We start from the raw sequence: 22,470 nt of genomic DNA on the forward strand, positions 1-22,470 counted from the left end.
TGCTGAGAAACCTTTGGCTCCACACGGAAGCTATAGAACCACTTATCAGCTTTCCTCCCACGGTCCAAATGACATATGATGGATGCCAATTGGTGACTCCAAAATACCCGTCGGTGTGAATGTGAGTTGGTAGATGTGAATATTATTATATGTAGAGTTTGCAGGTTCTCTCTGTGTACTCCAGCTTCCTTCGAGGATCCAAAGCTGCATGTTTAGGCATGAATGTGTGTCTCTCAGTGTTCGCCATGTGATGAAGTGGCAACCCCTCCAAATTTTGACAGTAGCCGGCTGGGAATTGGTTCCAGGCCCTGCAAACCCGAGTGGGAATAAACAACGGGATGAGCTTGAATTGCAGCATTTAATTGGAGTATTTAACCCATCACTGTCAAATTGAGCAATATTTATCTTGACTGCGGTCGACCGGTAGATAAATGTTCAATATTTGGCAGTTGAATGAATAAATGTTCCGCAGAAGTTAGAAAGTAATATCATATCAACTTTGTGCTATTAATTGCAGCGCAGGATAAAAGCTCACGACTGTCCGGGACGGCGCGTGAAATTATATGATCCATGAATCATATCATTTAGGTGAAAATCGTGATCCGTGGTCAGGAATTAAGATGCGTGCAATTTCAGACTTGGCGTCATTATGTGTAAACGCTCCGGAAAAGGAAGCTGACGTACAGAGCCGGAACATGCAAACTCCACAGAGAAAAGGCCTCCAGCATGGAAACCCATCAGGCGTCGTCTCACTTCTTCAACACCGCAGCATCTTTTGTCTTACTTACCAAACACATATGTGTGTAAAGCTCTGGACGGAAGCATATCAAATATTTTCAGTCTGTATTGGCGCCTTTTACAAAGACAATCTGAGACCTCCAGAGAAGAAACACTTGGTTTTTTTGGGTTGCAAGGAACATAAAATATAATCCAGACTGTTGTTGTCATGGGGGGAAACCAATATATGCAGCCAAAGTGAGAATAACTAAATATGGATGATAAAGATCCATTTAATGGCAAAGATTTACTGCTCAGGCCTGGTCTTCTGATAAAATATCCATCAATGTAAACATGGTGCTCCATGAGATGTTGTTTTTTTTTGGGGGGGGTTGTATTTTGATTAAGAAAATAAACGCTTTCAGATGTTTGGTATTTAAAGTTATAGAAATGAAACGGGTTTATAAGAAATTAATGAATATATGAGGTGAAGCTGACAGAGGAAGTGCTGGCAAGAATCTCAACAAGTATGAATGAAGCCATCTGGGGTGAATGAAGTTCATTAAAAGAAAAAGCAAACAAGTGATTGAAACAATGCTGTACGCTGGTGTTCCACTATCTCATAACAATAAGCATTTTCTATCTCGCCGCAAACTCCTTCCCCCTTTTTTTCTCCTTTCTCTCAGAGGAGTTGAGCAGGATGACTAATTAACAGCATTAGTCTCCATATTTCTGGGGGAAACCACGATGTGCAACATCCGATCACAGAATCAAAGTCACATGTGGGCCAGCGCTGCCTTGCATGCCTCGCCGTCCAGAAAACAAAACATCCCCTCTTAATTAGCCCGAGCTGTGACGTCAAGGCCCGGCGCACCACGTCGTCTGGCTGACCACAGCAGACCCAAGCGGCTCTCCTTCAGCTCATTATTCATGTTTCGTTTCACGGGGCTAAACAAACTCGACCCTGCACAAGCATCCCCTGGCCTCCGGCGCGCTCACGGGCCTCTCCGGCTGATTTGTGAAGTGACGCCGATGCCAAGAACCCTCGTTTGTCACCAGACTGCAGCCGCTGCTGAGCGTCGATCACAGCGGACGTCGAACTCGAGGCCAACGACGCAGTGAATATTCAGCATTTCTCTTCGGTTCGTCCAGAAAGAAAGTGTGATTTGATTTGATTTGATGGCTTTGGTAGCATGAATCCTGAATTTCCTCACTTTATATAATCCCGTAATCACCCAGCAGTCCGCTATGGATTTCAGCTACTAAACACTCAAAGTAAACATAAGACAGTAACAAACCCTTAATTCGGGTTTTTTATATGAGACACCAAAATAATTTCCGATACGTTTGAATAAAAAGAATGGAAAATAACTTAAATTGACATTTATAAAGGCTAAAAAGAGTGCCAACAAATAAATGCCATATAAATAGATAATAATATAGGGATAATAATATCCAGGATATTATTCAGCAGCTCAGAAAATTGTCCTCCTTTGATTTAGCTGGTGACGATTTAAGAAAAATCTACATGCTTACTTCAGAATTGTTTCCTATTTCACTCCATTTTTAAAGTACAGTATGTTTAGTGTGTTCGACAAATCAATTCAAGATTTTATTTCGGCAAGGAAAACCTATCTATGCAGCACCATTCAGACACAAGGCAATTCACAGTGCTTTCCAAGAAAATAAAGGAAGTACACTGAAACAAACAAATTAAAAAGACTAGTATTTGCAAGTACTTTTAAAACTCTGAATGATTTCGTCCCTGGATTCTTATCAAAACTGTTTCACCCACACTGACCTCCATTATCAATTTGTGAAGCATAAAACTTTCCAAAATCACACAAATGTCACAATTTGTAGCTAAAGGAAAAATAACGCAATGTTTGGATATATAAACCTCCAATCGACTTCTTTAACCTCTGGGGCACCACTGCTGGCGCTTTGACAATATGAACATTATTAACATTATGAAGTCTATTGCATGTAGTGTAAAACATGTAATTTCATGAAAGGCCTCCCTGTAGAGCAGGTTGTGCCCCCCCCCCCCCCCCCCCCACACACACACACACACACACACAAGCTGCTCAGTACCTTAAGCACCTTTTCCATCCGCTTCATTCCTCTGGCATCAACTTCAAACTGCACAACACATGTGGTGGAAGTTTAGAAGTTGACATCCTGTCTTCTTTATCCCACAAGCGTGTCCACATTTATTCCCAAATGCACACAAACCGGTGGGTGTGCACACCCTAACACATGAAGATGGGCGATAAAAGACAGCAACCTTGCCTGAAGCAACAACAAAAAGCGTCTGACAAGACAGTGGAACAAGACATTTCCCATTCTGTTTGGATTGGCATTCCTTGAATGCGCATTCCACAGGAGCTCTGGGCTTCGTTGAGGAGGAAATAAAAGAAGAAACGTACTTGGATAGAAGACAAAGTTCTTACCTTTGACTGATGAAGCTGGATGCCGTATAGAAGAATATTTTGGAGCTTCGCCTTTGAAGCCAGGTCCATGAGTGCCGCTGGTTCTGCCACCGTCTGACTGACGGAAAGCTCCTCTGAACAGCTCAAATGCACCTATGAAAATAAAAATCCACCTTGAGACTCAGACATTAATTGCCACGAGCAAGGATCTGTTACCAAAGTAGGCAATTATAGCCGGATGTTGCAAATGCAATGACAGTATATTGTAAAAGTTGGACGATGGAAAATGCTTCTTGCTTATTTAAGATTTAGGGAAGATGAGAAAAGCCCGACTCGGCTATGTTGAAGTTGAACAGAGATTGGTTTGATGCACAACCCTGTCTGAGGTTTTAATGACTTTCTAATTGTCTTATAAATCTTTAAGGTCTTTGGGTTTTTTTTCCCCTCTTTGATTATTTCAGGCTGATCCAGATGCACTGCGTTTGGTTACAATTTCACAGTGATGTAGTCGAGACCACCTAGTCCGAGACCGAGTCAAGACCAACACCTTAAGAATGCTGGAACATTAAATGCATGTTTCTGGACAATGGAAGGGAATCAGGGTACCCAAACTCATTTTTTTGTCATTCAAACTCATCATTTTGGAATACCTGAGAGTAATGGTTGTCGAGATCAATTAAAAAAACAAAAAAACAAACCCTAAATCTTTCTGTGTTGAGATACTTTTAATATAAATATCATGTACGTCATTATAAATAGTCTGCAACAATTAAAACTTTTTGCAATATGAAAGCTTTACGCGTCACTTTTTTCGTTTCATCATGATTTCTTCCTGAAACTTAAAAAGGAAAAAAAAAAAAATCCTGCTGGGAAACGCATCCCCGATATGAATATAACTATACCCCTCACACTTTGAAAACAACTGTTCTACATATATCAAAAGCCTTTACCGATTTCCAGAAGTGCAGCACTGACAGAGGCTCAAATTGAGATTTATTTGTCACAATTATTTCGTCATATATCCTTTAAAACTGTGGCAGTGAGACGCGAATAGTCAGGAAAACCATTCCAACGCTTGTCGAGACATCTGGCATAAACGCACAATTACTACATTTCACTCAAATATCAATCAAGAGTTCGCTGTCATCGGCTGAAGTTGAATTTGCAGACAGATTATTCAGCACATTAGCAGGTGTTAAACCACTCTGAATACTTCAGCACAAGCTTTTTCGAGCCAAAACTCCATGAGAATGAACAACAATCTAGAGACGGGAATGTTTGTTTAAAGAAATATGAAATGAGCTGGAAAACTGTCAGTATGTCCCACGGATAAGTGCACCTCTAATTTGTGAAGCATTCAATGCGACATTGCAATTATTTATACTAGCAGAAAGGTATTTTTTGCAGTGTGGGTTGAAAGTACGTACATTCCTGCACTTCTTACATTCTCAACAATTTCCAAATGTCGCCTATTTAGAAGAAGACAGGACAGATCAATGAGCATGGATTGCAACTTAAGCATTAGGAAACAACAATATATTCAAGTACAGGAAATAAACGTTCTGTTGATCCACTTTAATGTTCACAGTGGTCAAAGAACACGAAAGACTTTGCATTTTGCTCAACGTGAAAGGAAAATAGAGAAAATGCATTTAACAATTGACCGATTAAAGGTTGAGGCAAAAACATATTTCCATTAAAAACTGGTTTATAAGTTATATTCATCTTTAATCCAGGAAGGAACGACTTTAACTTTTTCTAAACTACATGTTGTCAGTTCACAATGTGCCAGAGCAGAGCTGCCTGATTGTGGGAGGAGTCAAAGGGAGGAGCCTGCCTTGATTGGGATTGGCTAAACCCCCGATGACACTATAAAGGGTTTGATTTCCGATTGGCTCCTTGGAGCAACACACTTTTTAAAAAAAATTAAACAAGCCAGGGAGGGAAAGGACAGACTTTCTTCACTTCTGGGGCGTCAGTTTCTGGTAAGGAGATGAATATTACTGATACTGAACGGCACTGCAACTGCAACCAGATTTTTCTTTTAGCCCTGAACGATGTTGCTGACTCATGAATTGAACATCGCTTCTCCAATAAGGTGCATATTTACTACACCGTCATCTGGACAGCATGTGGACCTTCTTAGTCGAGCGGATTAATCACAACCCTTCTCTCTTTCCTTCTGTGTTGCTTCCAAGTGCAGTTAGGATTTTTTTGAAGGTCCGCAGCTATACAAAACTTGTACATATCTTTCGCATATAGGTACTATAAATTAGGCTTCAGGCTTACAGGTGTACCAGTTGGAACTTGGAATTCTCAGTTTATTTCTAGAATTGAATAGCAAAATGTTTAGGTTTCAACACAGCTCTGTCCGGTTCTAATTCAACTAGAAATAACTTGCACATGTCCAGCTTTCAACTGTAACAAGACGATAGATACATTATTCAAAGTTACAAATTTCTAGACAACTAGAATGTAGCATCGGTTAAAAAAATCCAAAATAAAAAAACAAAACATAAATAGCACCATGATTCAAAGCAGAGCTTCCTAATATCAAACAAGTCTGTGGACCACCTTTAAGACGTGCATTTTCCAAACGCTAAAAGAAATGGGCAGCTTCCCAGGTCTGCTTTAGATTATGAGAAAGTGTCATATTCTGTTTTAATTTGATAAGTGCATATCTAATTTTGACAAGCTCGGAGCAGGCAATGCCTTGGACCGCCTCGGCGCCCTCTGGCTGACTCCCAAACAGAGCAGAGGATCCCCTGCTAGGAACTACTGGTTGACCCACACTGTGCAAGGCAATTAAAAATCGTAACAATATAAAGTTGCAAACTGTTGGTTTCGAAAGAATAATGGAGATTTTAATATGAGTGAGCTTAACCAGACAATCCCATAGCAAGAAAAAAAAAAAAAAGGCGTCGTTGAGGTGTAATTCTTCATTAGGAACCATCTCGACTCCGGCCTCACTGCAGACACCAACGTGGCTCGGTTTGACTTTGTGGCTTGGTGGAGACACTCTCCTTAACCTTGTCATGACATCTGGCATGAACATGCAATTAGAACATTTCGGTTGAATATCAATAAAGTATTCGCTGTCACCAGTAAAAGTTCAACTGAAGGACGGATTATTCAGCACATCAGCTGGTGTGAAGCCTCCAGGAACAGTTCAGAGAATTAAAAAGAACGTAAAGTCACTTGGAACCTAAGTGTAACTGAGATAACGTGTCTTTTGTGGGATATAAGAGAGTCTGGTGTGACTGGAAACCATATTTTCTCCCACTATGGCAACTTTGACATGTGGCTTCATGGCCCTGTTTAATTTGAAAACACAAAGATTCTGATAAGCAAATAACAACCAACACGTGGCCTGGCATCCGAACTTCATTGTTTTCAGCCTTTTTGCCACTTCCGTGTAAACAGACTTCATTTTGAAAACATTTCCGCGTAAACACAAACATTTTTTTAAAATTAAAACTTGAATCTTCAAACATTGCTGTGTAAATGATGCCTAAACTCTGAACTGAAAGATGACCCAGTACGTTCACTCAGGAAACCTAATGTTCGGGAAATACTGGTGACGCAGTGGTAATTATCTACTCATTTCATTAAAAAGAAAAAAAAAAAATCCTACACAGACATCAGTCATATGTGGGTGATACTTAATAATGTGTGAAAAAAAGGTGGTAAAACTAACATGAGTTTGTCTCTTTGAATACTTCCTCAAGGCCAAAACACCTAAGTCTGTGTTTAAAAAGCCGCCTTCATCATCCGGTCTGGTTCTTCGCCCTCGGGGCTTCCACAACCGCCTCCGACCCGTCAGCCTCACAGCCACGGATCACTAACATGTGATCCTGTCCGGGGACGCGCAGCGGGACGCGTGTTCAATCTACAAAACAACGGAGACGCAAACGCTTTTGGTGCTCAACCAAACCAAATCAGTCAAGGGCTGCTTCACATTTCTCGTAGCCACAACTTCCCAGACGTAGGTTTAAACGCGGGCGTGAAATCAGGTTGGACATGGAGGAGAACTCCAGCTCGGTGGGACCTGCTGATACGACTTCAACCGTGTCATTTTTTTGAGAGGATGCATGAACTGGGTCACTTAAAAAAAGAAGAAAAAAAAAGTTTGCACCAATTATTAAAAACATCATATTATAGTTTTAGTTCAACTTAAAATTCAATAATGCTTCCAACATTGCTTTTTTCCCCCTCATTTGTCATGAAATTGCTTCCTATTTATTTTCAATATATCACACAAAATCTTCTGGTTGCCCAAATTCTGTGAAAAAAAAAAAGTCTAAATAATAAGAGGAGACGGGGGGGAAGATTTTTGAGATCGTCAATAGTGTCACAGACTGGAAGGATTTCATTTGCTGGGATTTTTCTAATATTTTGACCACATGGATACAAATAAATGGAAGATGTTGCTCATTTGGTCTTTAAATCGCAAGGTCGTAGGTTGAATCCCACATGTCCATATTCTAGACAGAGAGACGAAAGGCCGATTCGTACTCAATAAGAACAAGAAGAAAGTTCGGCACTCCGGGGTCCTGCCGAACAAAATGACATACTTTTCTTCGGCCAGCTCCTTCTGGCCAAATGATTAAATAGATTAGAATAGAATAAATGGGAGAGAAAGAACTGAACTGGTTAGAAACAACTATTTTGTTCTGGTGTGGCAGCGAGTCTATCCCACTGAGACCTCCCAGATTTGAATTGACTGTTTGCATGTCTGAATCTGTATTTCAGTCGTCACTTAAACACACACACACACACACGCACGCACGCACGCACACACACAAATAAGAGCAGTGGAGTAAAGGTCCACAACATCTGCTGTGAGTGAGGCCTGTGTTTTTACAGCAATTGGCCTCAGCGGGTTTATTTCTTTAATATTACCTGGCATTATTGTGGGCCTGGCTCGAAGCATCAGAAGAGGAGGTGCATGTTTTTACATTATAAAAGAGCAAAAACAGGCCCTTTGGCAAATATTTAAATATTCCTTCGGGCAGATTTGATCAGTTTGTTTTGGTTCCACCGTCTGTGGACTCTCATGTCAGTCGTACTGCAGCAGTAGCAGCGGTATTTGAAGTGGTGGTGAGCGGTAAGCGAGGTGGAGCTGCTGGCTTCTCCGCGGAGGTGTAGAGTTTCCAAACAGCTCCAGAGCTCCTCCGGGGACCCGACATGGACTACAGGTGACGTTTTTACAAGCAGAAAAGGGTTTTGCTCACAGTGTCGTACATGCACCTTGATGAAACTTAATCTGCGCTGCACCAGATGTCCGTATTTGTGAAGAAAAGTTCAGTCAGAGTGTGGGAAGTGATACCGAGTAGCTGCTTGTACGCCGACTGACACAGTCTGCTCTACAATTACAAATACTTACACTGGAATAGATTCACGTGTAGACAGTTTTGTCGAGACGTCAGTGATCACTGAAGTTTAGAAATGAGCGGTGATTGAAAACCGTAAAAGCAACTCGTTAAAATAAAAGCACAAATTTAATTTAGTGATGCTGCAAGGTGTGAAAAAATCTTTAAAATCTTAGGAAATACAGCAGTAATCATCAGTCTTTCAGAGGGATGCCGCATGCTTTATATTACAAATATATTGGGTCATGATCACAGGATTATCAAACGTTTCGTCACAAATAGTCAACAGGGTTGAGAAAGTAAGATATGCACACTGACCACACACCTGCCAGCTACTCCTCATACATATCCTGTACCACTATTCTCTCCCTTTTCCAAATCCATACAGACACTCTGCAGCTCCTTTTGGCCTCCTCTGTACTCCTCCATCTGCAGGATGGAGGAAGTCTTGCAACAAAACAAAACAAAACCAAAAAAAAAAATATAAAAACCAGACCTGGTCTCTTTATTGAGACCAGTGTTTATTTGTCAGAACAAGCATCCAGTAAAAGAAATCAGCTTTTAATGAGATCCAAGTTTTTATTTAAAGTGTTATGGTTCCTATTTGCATCCTTTCAAGGTAAGATCAACAGAAACCAGGATGAAAGACGGGACGTGTATTTGTTGGTTCGTCGAACTTTCTGATGTTTAAACTTGGAAAAACAGTCATAAAAGCACAGAACAAAAAATAATTGAGAAACACAAAGTGACAGTGAGCTGGACTCCTCACCACTGTGTCTTTAAAGTGAAAAGCAAAGTAATGAGAACGATATCCGCAGATGCTTTTATTTCTGCTGTGACAAAAACAACTTGATCCAGTCGGAATTAAACCTGCTGTGTGTGGACGTACAGGTTTACTGATAGACAGGCAAACCCCGCAGCACTTTTACCGAAGTGTTGCTCCGTGGCATTTGCACTTATTAAAACAGAGCTGTTGGACTGTTCCTGAGGCAAAACACACACGTCACACTGCAGGTTTTCCAGGTCCCGTTGACCTCATCACTGAGCTGCCGACTCTCCTGCTGCCAGGGCTGAATTAGAGAAGGTAAGAAGTTGCAATTGGCTTTTACGGAATTCAAGAACTTGTGTGTTTTCAGCCGGTAACTACACGCCACAGCTGCTGTGCTGCTCCCAGAACTGCCAACATCCACCGGCTCGTCTCTCCTCACTGCTTCACACATCTGCTTTTCACATGACAACAACAAGAACACACCAAGCCGCGGCGGAGAGCGGGAACAGGCCGAGGTCTGGAGGACGGGGGCCAGAGTCGACTCTCGGCTCGCTCTTCATCAACAGGCGTCAATCGTACTTCCAGAGATCACCGCGAGTCCGGCGGTTCTCACCAAGTTATATGTTTCACTATTTAATGGCGTCGAATGGAATCTCATTTACAGCAATTCACGTCACCTTTCAGTCCACCAGGACTGTAATTGTTCTTAATAAATACATGAATGAATGAATGAATGAATGAATGAACGAATACCATCATCATGACTTAACTATTACGTGAAACACACATTTGAAAACACAAAGGAAAAAGATGGTGGTACTTTAAGAAAAAGCAAAAAAACAATTTGATGGATGGATGGATGGATGGATGGATAGGGAGGTAAGGTCAGAATGGGGAAATCAACAAGCGCATGGCTAAATAGCCAAATTAATAGATTAATGAGTGAATAAACATATAAAGGAAAGAACAAGTGGATGAATGAATAAATGAACAAATAAACAAACAAACAAATTGCATAAGAATAAGAAGCACATTAAGACAAGAAATGTCTTTTTTTTTATCTTTCACAGGTTCAGTCAAAATATTTGAAGTGGAAGATGGACAAGAATGAACTTTTCAGAAATGCTCCCAACCTTTTAAACGATGGAAAATTCCACTTTTATAAAACGCTGCTTCTGCACATGTGTGAGGGACGGATAATAACAATAATGTGTGTCATGACTCCCAGTCCATATTCTTCTGGGGCCTGGAAGTTTTATAGTTGACAGTCACTGTAATAACGATCCAACTTGGTCGTCTGTCCACTAGAATGTGTGTGTATTACCATTGTTAATGTTTATAGTATATTGTTCTCTTTATGCATGTGTGTATAATTTCATTACAAAAATAAACAACAGCCCTCATTAGAAGCCCAATATGCCAACTACACCGTTTCTGCCATTTCCATGCCAACAGACAAAAGCGTCAAAACATTGCTGTGTGAACCTAAAACTTCACAAAAAAAACGCAAAAACCATGTGTTTTCTTTTGAAATGGTGTGTAAAACGGGGCCCGAGTTTGGATTCACTATCGGAAAGATTCACACTGTTAATCTGTGAAGGTTTTATATGTTTTGTAAAAACGTGAAAACAATCTGTGATGTGAATTAAACCTGGATCAGCCATTAATGCCTGATGCTGTAAAAAAAGGTATAAATTGCTTGTTTTGTTGGAAATTATTTCTTCAAAAGCCGTAGAGGTAGAAAACTATTTGAACATTTAGTTTCAAATAAATGATTTTTTGTTTTTTTTACTTATAGCTCATGCTGTTATGGAACATGAATAGACTGAACGATACATGTGAAATACAAAACGAATGTGAGTAACCCACTGTGATTGTGCGATGGATTGAAAACGCTTTCGTGCGTGAACTCACCCAAATCACAACCGGCGGGTGCAGAAGAGCTCGGTTCTCTGCCTCTAAAGCCAAAAGCAGATTCTCCACTTCAGACAGGCAACCGTGGCTCACCTGATGACCAACGGAATCGCACAGATCAGGCCTGAGCCGAAGCCGACCATTTACACCGTCACGCCGTCGTTCCACAGGGAAAACCGGGGACTTGAAACGGACACTTACAGACACCTGGATGAAGTTCCACTCTCCGAACAGATACCTGGCGCGCTCGCCCTTCACATCTGGGATGACATCCAGCTCCTGCGAGAGTGAGAGATACCTTTGAGGTGCACACGCAGCTGACAATATGTTGCCTGAGTGATAACGTTGTAGGCAGCGCCGGGGTCCTGATGCACTCGGAGGCCGAGTGACTGATCGGCTCCAGCACTCAAAGGTCAGGAGCCTTCTGGTTTCTGTTTCAGCCACTTCTTCAATCATTTAGTGTGAGAGTACACCCACCTGCCTCCCTGCTATGAATCACTCTATGATTAGAGAAAAAGAAATAAATAAAAAAAAGAAGAAAACGAAGAAGAAATAGGCCTTTACTTTATGACGGAGTGGCTTATTTCCATCAACTGTACTCAGAATCTCATTACAACAAATGAGACAGAATAAATACAAGAAAAAAAAGAGAGAGAGAGAGAGAGAGAGAAACAAGTGCTGGGCCCCTTTTATACATTCGAACTGGCATGAAAAATCCTGCCTTGTGCAAAAGACAGGAACAGCAATCGTACATAAGCCAAGTTAAATTTCATTACGCTGCAAATCGAGTGCGGCCAAGAACTGTAAAAGCTTTTCTGCTCCAAGAAACGGGACATTTAGGTTCTGATCTTTCCATTTGGTTCGGCCTTGGCACACAGACGACACGGAGCGAACCCAACAGCGCCCCGTGTCCACGGCTCTCTTTTCACATCCATCTCAGTTGGTGGACCTCTAATTGCAGCCTGGTACTACAATATCACACATGCAGGAAATAAACACGGATATAAACATCTGTGTTTGGCAACGAGATGCAGTTGTTCTACCCATTAAAATAACAGGGTGATTTGAAATGTGAACGTCTTATGGAAAACACATGTAGGAGAGTTAATTAATCCTGAAAGATAACTGCCCCATGGCACCAATGAGGGAGAAAGAAGAGAGGGGGGAAAAAAATTACAAATTTCGCTCCAACGGGTAGATTTGCTGGGTTTGAGAAGTTTTGACGTGATCTAAACCAGGCTGGCCATGAAATCCCAGAGTGACCGTGTTTATTTAAGTTCAGTCAAGGCCTCTGAAAGGGAAGGAACCACAGAACGAACGTCCTCGACCAAACCAGTGTGGACAGAGGAGAAGCATTTCACAGATCAACACAGCAGTTTTGAATGTGTCTAGAAAAAAACCAAAACATTTCATTCTGGTAACAATAAATACATTTTAATAAAAAGCAAAGCGGAATGTGGAAAAACTTCACTCACTTTGAAGTAGGGGTGAAGTAAGTGAGCACATTATTATATTTGTGTGTAGAAATTACAAAAGTGTTTCACATTATTTCATCCTTGGAGCCCCCATGTGTGCCTTGGAGACAAGCTGTGGATGCCATAGTTGATTTCTGATTTGATGAAGCGTCGAAACACTGACGCGTGTCCCCCGCTCTCAACATCAGACAGAAGAAGGAGCCTCAACCTAAATGCAAAGGGAAGTTTTCCATATCAGCTCAATGTTCCAGAAGGTGTCTTTTCTTAATTTGTCATCCAGAGCAGACAAAAGAAAGAAAAATGATCCACTAAAAAGAGACATATACTAAGTAAATTGCCATCTACGCTCATTATTCATCACTATCAGTTCAGAAAGCCAAAAAAAAAGGCATATTTTGTCTGTTGAAATTATAAATCCTCTTGTTGGCTGAGAACGATTATTAAAAACCTTCACAATGTTGATGTACGATTCTTTGGATCGTCTTTGATGTGAACTGCATTCAAAAAACATCAAGATAAAAGTATTAGTAATGTGGGCGAGCATGCAGAGGAGGTGATCTGACTTTAATAATCTGCACTTTGTGTCAATGAAACACGCCTGTGTTGACTTTATTCTGAACTCAGTGAAGCAAAAAGCTAAATATGTGATGCCTCCCAATTATGCAAGAATACATCTGGGGAAAAGAGTAAAGTGTGGCGGAATGCAGCTGTAAAACTGCTCAATTTGATGGATTTTGCTTCGGGGAAAATAACATTTTTCAACTCCATCCTAAATGTTGCATGCAAAGATTCATTTGCAAAAATAAAACCAGTTGCTACCATCTGGTATACTTGTTCACATCACCTTATTTCTCGTAATATGGGACATTTCAATTAGATTTTGCCAAGATCTTTTGTAGACATGGCCACTACCTGTTGTGGCCTCTATATTGTCCGTTAATCATCTGCTTTTCTCTCCTTCTATCCCCAAACCCCCGTCAGAATAGCAGAAAGCCACCACCCCCTGAGACTGGCTTTGCAAAGGTTACTTCCTATAAAAACAGGCGTTTGTCCTTTGCATTTGTTGGGTTTTCTCTATAAAAGTGCCCCGAAATGACTTTGCTGTATTTATTACTATATAAATAAAGAATTGAAATGAATTGAGCCTTCAGCCTCCGAGGTAAAAGATCGGGACGCGAAAAAAATACACAATGAAAAAACAAAAGAAGCTGAAGTTGGACTGTAAAAACCACACTCACAGAAAACCTGGAAATATAGTTGATGTTGAGACTGACTGACAACTTGACATCACAACTGTGGTATAACCGTAGCTAAAGAGCATCATCACAATTTAGACAGAACAATCTGAAAAAACTTGCATGTGTGGTTGTCTGTCTCTGCATTTGTGGTGTGATGGGCTGGTGATCTGTCCAGACTGTATCCTGCTCTCGCCCTCAGTAACCTGGGATCGAAGCGGCATAGAGGAGGGATGAATGAACTTTTTCAAGTGACAAAATAACAAAAACTGAGGAAAAAAATCCACTTGACTGAACAAAAGCCTTCAGTTTTAACTCAATGTTCAGTTAAAACGATCATATTCTTGTCATTCAGTGTCAAAAAACAGTGAAGAATGAAGACAAATACTTCCACAGTCCAACTCCTTCTTAAAACTGAAAAGTATTGACAAGTCAAAGCACATGCTGTCAAGATTTAAAAGCTCTTGGCGTGTCACAATATGTTTACGTATACTTTAGATTTCAACCGTTGCACCTGTTAAACCTCAGGTTTGAATTGCTCTTTATTGGGCCGTTTTACTTATTTTATATATTATTAATTGTGCCTGCCTCTTTAAGAGGCGTCGCACAATTGTCAGGTCCCTTTTGTAATTCGTCGTCGCCAAATCCGGTCACTCTCATGACCCTCTAGTGGCGAAATTCTATATTGTTCTTCAAATGTTTCTCATTATTAGGGACCTCGCCAACGGCTGGGCCCTAGGCCCAGCCAACGGCAGATCCCTTGGCCCCGCACTTTCGGCGAATACGAAATTTGTTCGTCGAAATTTGTTCGTCTCCTCGAGACCAACAACTCACGTGCTCTAACTTTTGACCTAACTCCAACAGGAAGTCCGCTATTTGCCTTTCAAAGTAAGGTTTTCGCCCAAAAAAGGCCCAAACGGAAAATTTAACTTGAAATAGGGTGAAGGTCGTATCGGTTCAATTCACATATACAAAAATAGAGGAGATTGTTTACTACAAAACTTTAGCGGAGATTTTTCTTACCTCGTCCAGTTTCGTTTTTATTAGCCGTTACAGCTCCCCAGCCCGAAATCGGCTCTCCCCCTCCTCCCATCGGGAAACATGGGGAGACGGGAAATCCTCCTCCAAAACCAGCGATATCTAACACCCCGAACTACTCCCGACTGTTGGCAAACCGTGAGTCTCAGCCATAAACCGAGTACATCGTCACGGCCACGAGACCCTGCCGAACAAGAGGATGTAACATATGTGGGGAAAATTCCAAAACAAGTCACCTTTATGACGAGTTAAAACGACAGAGTAAAATTTTTTTCGTCCGACATTTTTACATTGAATCCTAATGGGAAAAATCGGGCGTTGGCGCCAAACAGCGCCCCCTGGTGTCCAAAGTTTACCTCTGACTGCTTCCAAACCCACACAGTCTGAAAGAGGACAAAAATTCCTACAAGATTATGGTATTTTTATCCACATACTCCCCCGATAAGCATGGATTCAGAGCAGTTGTTTCCAAAATCTTGGAAATAAAATCCATGGCTCGCACTCTAAAAGTTAACAGGTCAAAGTGAGGTGCAGTTGCAGTGTAATTCGACACCTTCCTGTAGCTTCAGGTTCATGACTGCTCTGTGATTGGTCAGTGAATCACTCCATATATGGGCAGCTTCCTGTAGCTTCAGATTCATCACTGCTCTGTGATTGACAGCCTAGATAGCAGGAACATTACAGCGCTGCTCTATGGGCTGACCTGCTGGCTTATGCAGCAGTTTGTTAAAGGCCAGGTTCCTTTTGTAATCCGTACACAACTGACAAAGGCCCTCAAATTCATGTCGGTGGAAGTTTTTGAAAAACATTTCATATTCCATCAGCGCTGTGTCATTCACACCAGAATTGAAGTAAAACCAGATTCTGGATCGGGGCCACATGGGGAGTACCACCTGAGATCTTCAGGTGGATATGCTAGCTTGCGGCCTCGCATACCCGTTAGCATGCTAACAAACATTGTCCGATTGAGCTGAAATTTGGTAGGTGGCCTAATGGGGGCGCTGCGGTCACGAATCACGAGCTAATTAGCTGGTTTTGACGCCGTTTTTTCAAAAATAACGTCATTAAAAAAAAAGTCCTCTTTGTCCCCCCCCCCCCGATAGGCGGTCTGGAGCTTCAAAAGACATTGAGCAACGGCGACAGAGAGAGGGTGGGAGAAGGTTCCAGAGGACGAAGAACTGCAAGAAGGCAACAAGAGGGAGGGAAGGAAGGAAGAAGACAACAAGAGGGTTTAGGGTTTAGGGGCTAGGGTGTAGGGCTAAGGGTTTAGGGTATAGGGGTTAGGGCATAGGGGTTCTGGGTTAGGGTTTAGCCAACCAAAAGATGAGGGAGTTCCTGTGGGACGGCTCATTTCTACTGCCAACTGTGGAGAACGTCCAGATGAGACACTTCAGGGACCTTGGATCCATGAGGACGTCCAGGCAACGTTTAGCTAAGACGAACAAAAACGTTCATTCTGGTTCCGGAGGATCTTCTGGTGGAACTGAGACAACGCCTTCAAGATTTGCTCAGTGGGTGTCATTCCTGGGAACTCGTCCTCCGTTTGCTTGGTAGAATATATTTAGTTGTTGTCAGTTATTGATTTGATTGTTGTAAAAAAATTTAAGTTCCAAAAAAATGAAGAGAAGGAGTTCAGAGTTTAACTATGAAGCAAAGCGCCAGCAGAAAAAAATAACAACCCTACAATAATGTCAATGTGCCTGCCTTTTTAAGAGGCGTCGCACAATTATTACAATCCTAGGAAGGCGCCGTTTTTTTAAATAGAAATATTATTAGTTGTGCGATGCCTCTTAAAGAGTTAGTGTGTAGTGAGTGTGTAGTTAGTGTGCAGTTAGTGTGTGGTTAGTGTGTAGTGAGTGTGTAGTGGGTGTGTAGTGAGTGTGTAGAGTGTATATAGTGAGTGTGTAGTGAGTGTGTAGAATGTATATAGTGAGTGTGTAGTGAGAGTGTAGTGGGTGTGTAGTGAGTGTGTAGTGAGTGTGTAGTGAGTGTGTAGTGGGTGTATAGTGGGTGTGTAGTGAGTATGTAGTGGGTGTGTAGTGAGTGTGTAGTGGGTGTGTAGTGGGTGTGTAGTAAGTATGTAGTGGGTGTGTAGTGAGTGTGTAGTGAGTGTGTAGTGGGTGTGTAGTAAGTATGTAGTGGGTGTGTAGTGAGTGTAGTGAGCGTGTAGTGAGTGTGTAGTGAGTGTGTAGTGGGGGTGTAGTGGGTGTGTAGTGAGTGTGTAGTGGGTGTGTAGTGAGTGTGTAGTGGGTGTGTAATGAGTGTGTAGTTAGTTAATTGTGCCTGCCTCTTTAAGAGGAGTCACACAATTATTACAATCCTGGGAAAGCACCGTTTTTTTTTTATATTCATATTCTTCCTCTACGGCACAAACTTTGACGACCTACTAGTCCCGCACCGTTTGGAGTATGTACCCAAAAAGCATGTCGTTACGTGCGGAATTATCGGAAATCCTGTGCATCTATTCAGGCACAATAAAATTTCCGTGGGAATTTTCTAGTTTGAAACTCAAATGCGAGAATAAATGCATGCTGGGAAAAATCGCAACCTAAAGTTTGCGCCAGCGCTCACAGCTGTGACCCCGTGCTCCCGGATCAGAACTAACAAGGTGTCTCTGAGAAGGGGCTCCGTTTCATTTTGAGATTGTGCCATGGAGCATGGGGTTAAAAGACAGTCCTTCTGCGGGAAGGTGTTTCCAGGATTTAACATGACACATTCATTTCGGGATCAATTTTGGATCAGCTTCTGCTGCCTTCCTCCCTGTGAGCCTGGATTGGACGTGGATCAAATGAGCATCACTCAGGTGACACTCCACTGAAAGAATACCCTGAGCCTATTCTTGCTCCGTGTGTCTTTATGCGCGGCCGCTGCCAGATCCTCCACCTGCACACATGCTCACTTCATCCCTGTATTAGATTCAAGTAATGGCAGCAGGACAAAGCTTCATCTTCCGCCTCTTCCACTCACCTTTCATCCCCCTCATTATTCTCCCCGCCTCACGAAACTAACCCAAAAGGATGTATCTGGTTCCGAAACGCGCGCGCCGGAAAAAACACGGCCTCCGCCGGCCACCTGAGCACCGACGGGAACGGCTCCAATCGGCGACTCCAAAGGGGCCGACGGCGACCCCAATCCGTCTCTGGGGCCCGGGCCAGGGCCAGACAGCGAGATCCGCTCGCTTTGACACCGGCTGACGAAAGACTTGGAGCCACTTTAAAGGAGGAAGAACTGTTTGGATTACTGTGGAACATGGAAACATGGAGAAGTGGCGTGCCTCGCAGCAGCCCTCCTGCAGCTCCCCACTGTCAGCAGTTACAACGGGAGAATATGCATACGTCAGTCTGATCTGGGAAACATGTTTCGAGACACAAAACCATGTGTGGGCGATTTGTTTTGCCTCCAGCCCAGCAATGACGAAGAGTAGGAGCGAGGGAACATCCATCATAAAAATCCTGAAGCCGATAATGGTTATTAAACATATGTGAGAAAGGTGTTGATTTGAGTCGGTCTAGTTTTTTTCCGGGTTTTTTTTTAAGTAGAGACATTCAAAATGCATTTGATTCATAATGGTTCCTTCAAAACAATGAATAAACTGCAAGAAATGAAACAATATTCTGAAAAAAAGGAACATATGGGCAACCTTTGTACAGGAAGAAGTATTTATAGAGCCCTCAACATAAGAACGTGTGAAATAAGGTAAACTCAAATAAGTCATGTCAAGTTTTAAATTAAACCAATAACAATATAGTCTGGATCAAATAAGAATACAGTTATATTAAAGTATCCTAGAGTAAAGAAGAAAACTAATTCAAGTCTATATCAAGTCAATTGAATACATAAAAAAAAAAAATGTTGAGCAGAAAAGTTAAAACATAATGTAATGTAAACTTTCTAAAAGTAAAGTATTTACAATAAATGAAATGGAAGTTTTAAGCAATCCAGAATAAAACAATTATATAACAGATTTGTATTAGTTGTTTGTTTTGGATCATTTTGTAATGAAGACTTATTAACTTGTCAATATGTGCAGAGAATTAATTTTAATCAACTTCACACTAATGTAAAAATGACAACATATATATATAAAAAAGACATTCTTGCTGTTTGAGTTTGTTGTTACGTGGCTAAACTACAAGCAAACTCAGTCAATGAGGCGAATGAGAACATTTCACATGTGGAAGCTTTACGGCGTTGGATGGCGTCAGCTTTAATATCTCCGTCTGTCACTCCTCGGTTTTGCATGCGGACGCTGTTTTCATTTTTCTGTAAGGAATAATCTTACAAATCAAACAGAGGATGTTTGCAACATGCGCCGGAGGCAACATGGGAATTAGATGTGCCTGGAGGATGATTAATAGTGAAAGGGAGGCATATGAAGTGTATGAGGAGGAGGAGGAAGAGGAGGATGAGGAGGAAAAGGCAAGAACTCGTCGCCATGCACTCAATTAATCAAGTAAACTTTCACAGTGCAGGAAATTTGACTGCCATCTGCTCTCCTGCATGAAGGGGAGTGAGAGGTAGAGGTCGGCTATGGATGGAGGGAGGGAGGGAGGGAGAAGATGATGATGAGGAGGAGGAGGAGGAGGAGGAGGAGGAGGAGGAGGAGGAGGAGGAAAGCTGCAGAGTGTGGACGTCCCAGACAAACTCCATTAGAGGTCTGACTGCAGATGGCGAGTCTCACCAGCGGGCCACCCAAGTGGAGCTCACCGTGAGTTTTCAGGGGGATTTTTCAGTGAAGCACGAGAGAGACAGCGATGCGGTGGACGGAGGGAAAGTTTAATGAGAAACTCGTGAGATTCTTCTGTGACACTGTCATCAGCAAAACGAGGCTTTTAATTAGCTGCGCTTAATTGGCAAGAGGTGATGCAGTCTCAGGGGTCTTTCTGTGGGTTTGCATGTTGGACCTGTGCGGGTGAGGGCTTCTCTCTGGGAACCGTGTGTCTGAGGCTGTTCAAATCAAATCAAACTTTATTTATAGAGCACCTTTCATACAGAAAAAAAAAACGTGCAACTCAAAGTGCTTCACATAAAATAAAAATAGAAAAAATAGAAACAAAATAGAAACACACACACAACCACACACACACACACCCTAACTGCCCGTAACAGAGTATAAAAACTGATATAAGCATGGCCAGGCCCTAATGATCCTGGAGAGAAAACACCACCCTAGGGGGCCGTCCTCACCCAGAGGAGCCACAGCCTACAGCTACGGGGGGGCCCCGTCACAGGGACCGTCCCCACCCGGCCGGCCAGGAGCCCCCACCACGGGCCGTGAACCGCAGGCGGTTGTCCTGCCGCTGGTTCTTCAGAGTGAGTGAACATTTCCACACGTGTGTGTTTGAGGTGCGATAATAAAGCAACGATTTGAAAAACCAAGATTCTCTCAGGATGTACGGTGGTATCGTGATTAGCTGGTTGGATGTCCAGTCTGAGGCTCGCTTACGTGTGGAATTTGCATGTTCTTCTTGGGCATACATGTTTGGGGGGGTTTTTTTTCCTCAAAATCTGATATTGTCATGTAGGAATGACAAACGAACAAATGTTCCATATGAACCAACAACTAACGTCTTGAAGCAAGGCAGTTATCGTTTGAAAAGCACCCAAATGCAGGATTCCCGTTACAGATGAATTAACATGTTTTGTTTCCATGGCAACCACGTTTTAGAGATTTCAAGTGACCAGAATCTTACAGAGATGTCTTTTGTTTTTGTTTTTTTTAAAGTTGAAGAATCGTTAACAGAATTGGTAGCAACCTGTGTGAATATGATTGAAACGTAAGTGAAAGCCAAATTCAACACCCACCATTTCCAGAAACCCGGCAGCTTTTTGCAGAGCTTCAGCCAGAGTCTCAGCTCGTGTCACTCCGCCGGTGAGGACGCACGCCGACCGGGACAGAGTCTCTGGGGACAAACAACACCACATCTGTTAATGGAGGCAATCGCAGGGACAGTCTGAGGATTAAGACTTATATTTCCAGCAAGAGTTTTAATTAAAGGAACCTGTCTACATTTTTTTATCCTTCATGGGAAACCACAGTTGGATGAGTGTGATGATTCTTCGGCGGTCGTGTAAATAAGACAATCTGATTTCTGAATCGGAAGGAATCCAAACTCAGCTGTTGTTACAATACCGGGCTTGTAAGAAGAATATTGTTGTGTATTCATATGGGAATAATGCAGAAGAGTGAATTATTGTAATAACTTTTCTCGAGACCAAAGAATCATACAATAAATGTGAAAACTACTTTAATACATTACTTCAATGTGACATGATATGATACATTAGACACAGTAACTCCCAGGACTTCGGCCACCGTTTTTCTACAAAAAGAACAAATTGGTATTGAAGTGAATTCAGCTGGGATGATGACATTGTTTGATCACGTTCATCTAAATTGGCCCGAGAATCAGAAAATGATCTCACTTGGTCCAAGTCGATGTAAATTCTTTACATAATTCAATTACATTACTGTATGATGATGATGATGATGATGATGATTTTGAAACTATTTTATAATCTGAGGGGGAAAAAAATTATGATTTCAAAAATAACATGTCAAGTGGTTGTAAATTATGTAATAGATTGAAACTAGAGTGGGTTTTTTTGGGGTTTTTTTAAATGAGGACTGCATGGTGGCATAGTGTTTAGCACGGGTGTTGAAGCAAGAGTCAGGGTCATTGCTTCGATTCTGAGCGGGAACCTTCTGTGTGGAGTTTGCACGTTCTGAACTACAAGGAATTTCCCAGGAGGATTAATATAGTTTGATTCGTTCGTTATTATGTAGAAGAATTCAGACGGCCAAGAGGCTAATCATGCATAGATGGGTTGGTACTTTTTAATCTCACTGTACTGGTGACAATGACAAAATAGTTTCTATTCTATTCTATTCTGCAGCTGAATGAGCAAAACCCTTGTGTAAGGCTACAAGTCCCAGTCAAAGCAGGACAGCGAGGGCGAACGCTTCAGAAATTCAAGTCGTATTTTATTTCGACTTTTACAAATAAAATGCGGTACACCATGTTCAGGGTTGAGCTTTAGCCGCGATAACATATCAATCACCTGATTATAGTATACGAAAAATGAACAAGAAGCCATAAATCTCAGAACATTTCGAACTGGTGGAGTTCGGACAGGCAATCAGCCAAGGCTAATGTCTCGCTCATTAACAGAAGAGCCTGCCATTACACCGAGGCAGTGTTGCTGATAAAACACTACAGTTGGCCAAATGGCACACACTCACACCATTAGCTGTTTAAACAGCACAGCAGAGGGGGGGATCAGCACTATCACTTCAGTGAAGGGGATCCAGATTCCAGTCTGTTCTTTGGCAGGTGGAGTTTCCTGTTCTACCTGTGCATGCGTGACTTTATCATCTTGACTGTTACAGTACGATTTTATGTGGCCCACTACATAATTCTAATTATTTTTATTTTATTTATTACTTCATATCAGACATGGGATATTTGTAACACATGTGCAATCCAATATACTCCACCTACACACGTACCTATAATA

At 41.9% G+C, this 22,470-nt stretch overlaps 1 protein-coding gene across 2 annotated transcripts in view; it reads right to left on the bottom strand.

Moving 5' to 3' along the window:
* crppa (CDP-L-ribitol pyrophosphorylase A) overlaps positions 1 to 22,470 on the bottom strand; it is a 54,201-nt gene that overhangs the window by 17,126 nt on the left and 14,605 nt on the right. The window contains exons 6-9 of one of the 2 annotated variants that reach the window (XM_080501346.1): positions 20,758 to 20,855; positions 11,406 to 11,483; positions 11,205 to 11,297; positions 3,171 to 3,302 (exon numbers count right to left, since the gene is read on the bottom strand). In XM_080501346.1, coding sequence (XP_080357472.1) covers positions 3,171 to 3,302; positions 11,205 to 11,297; positions 11,406 to 11,483; positions 20,758 to 20,855 — 401 coding nt within the window. The remainder of the gene's footprint in view (positions 1 to 3,170; positions 3,303 to 11,204; positions 11,298 to 11,405; positions 11,484 to 20,757; positions 20,856 to 22,470) is intronic. The other variant, XM_080501347.1, reaches the window with a different exon arrangement.

The sequence above is a fragment of the Blennius ocellaris genome, assembly GCF_963422515.1.
Source record: "Blennius ocellaris genome assembly, chromosome: 8".
NCBI lineage: Eukaryota > Metazoa > Chordata > Actinopteri > Blenniiformes > Blenniidae > Blennius > Blennius ocellaris.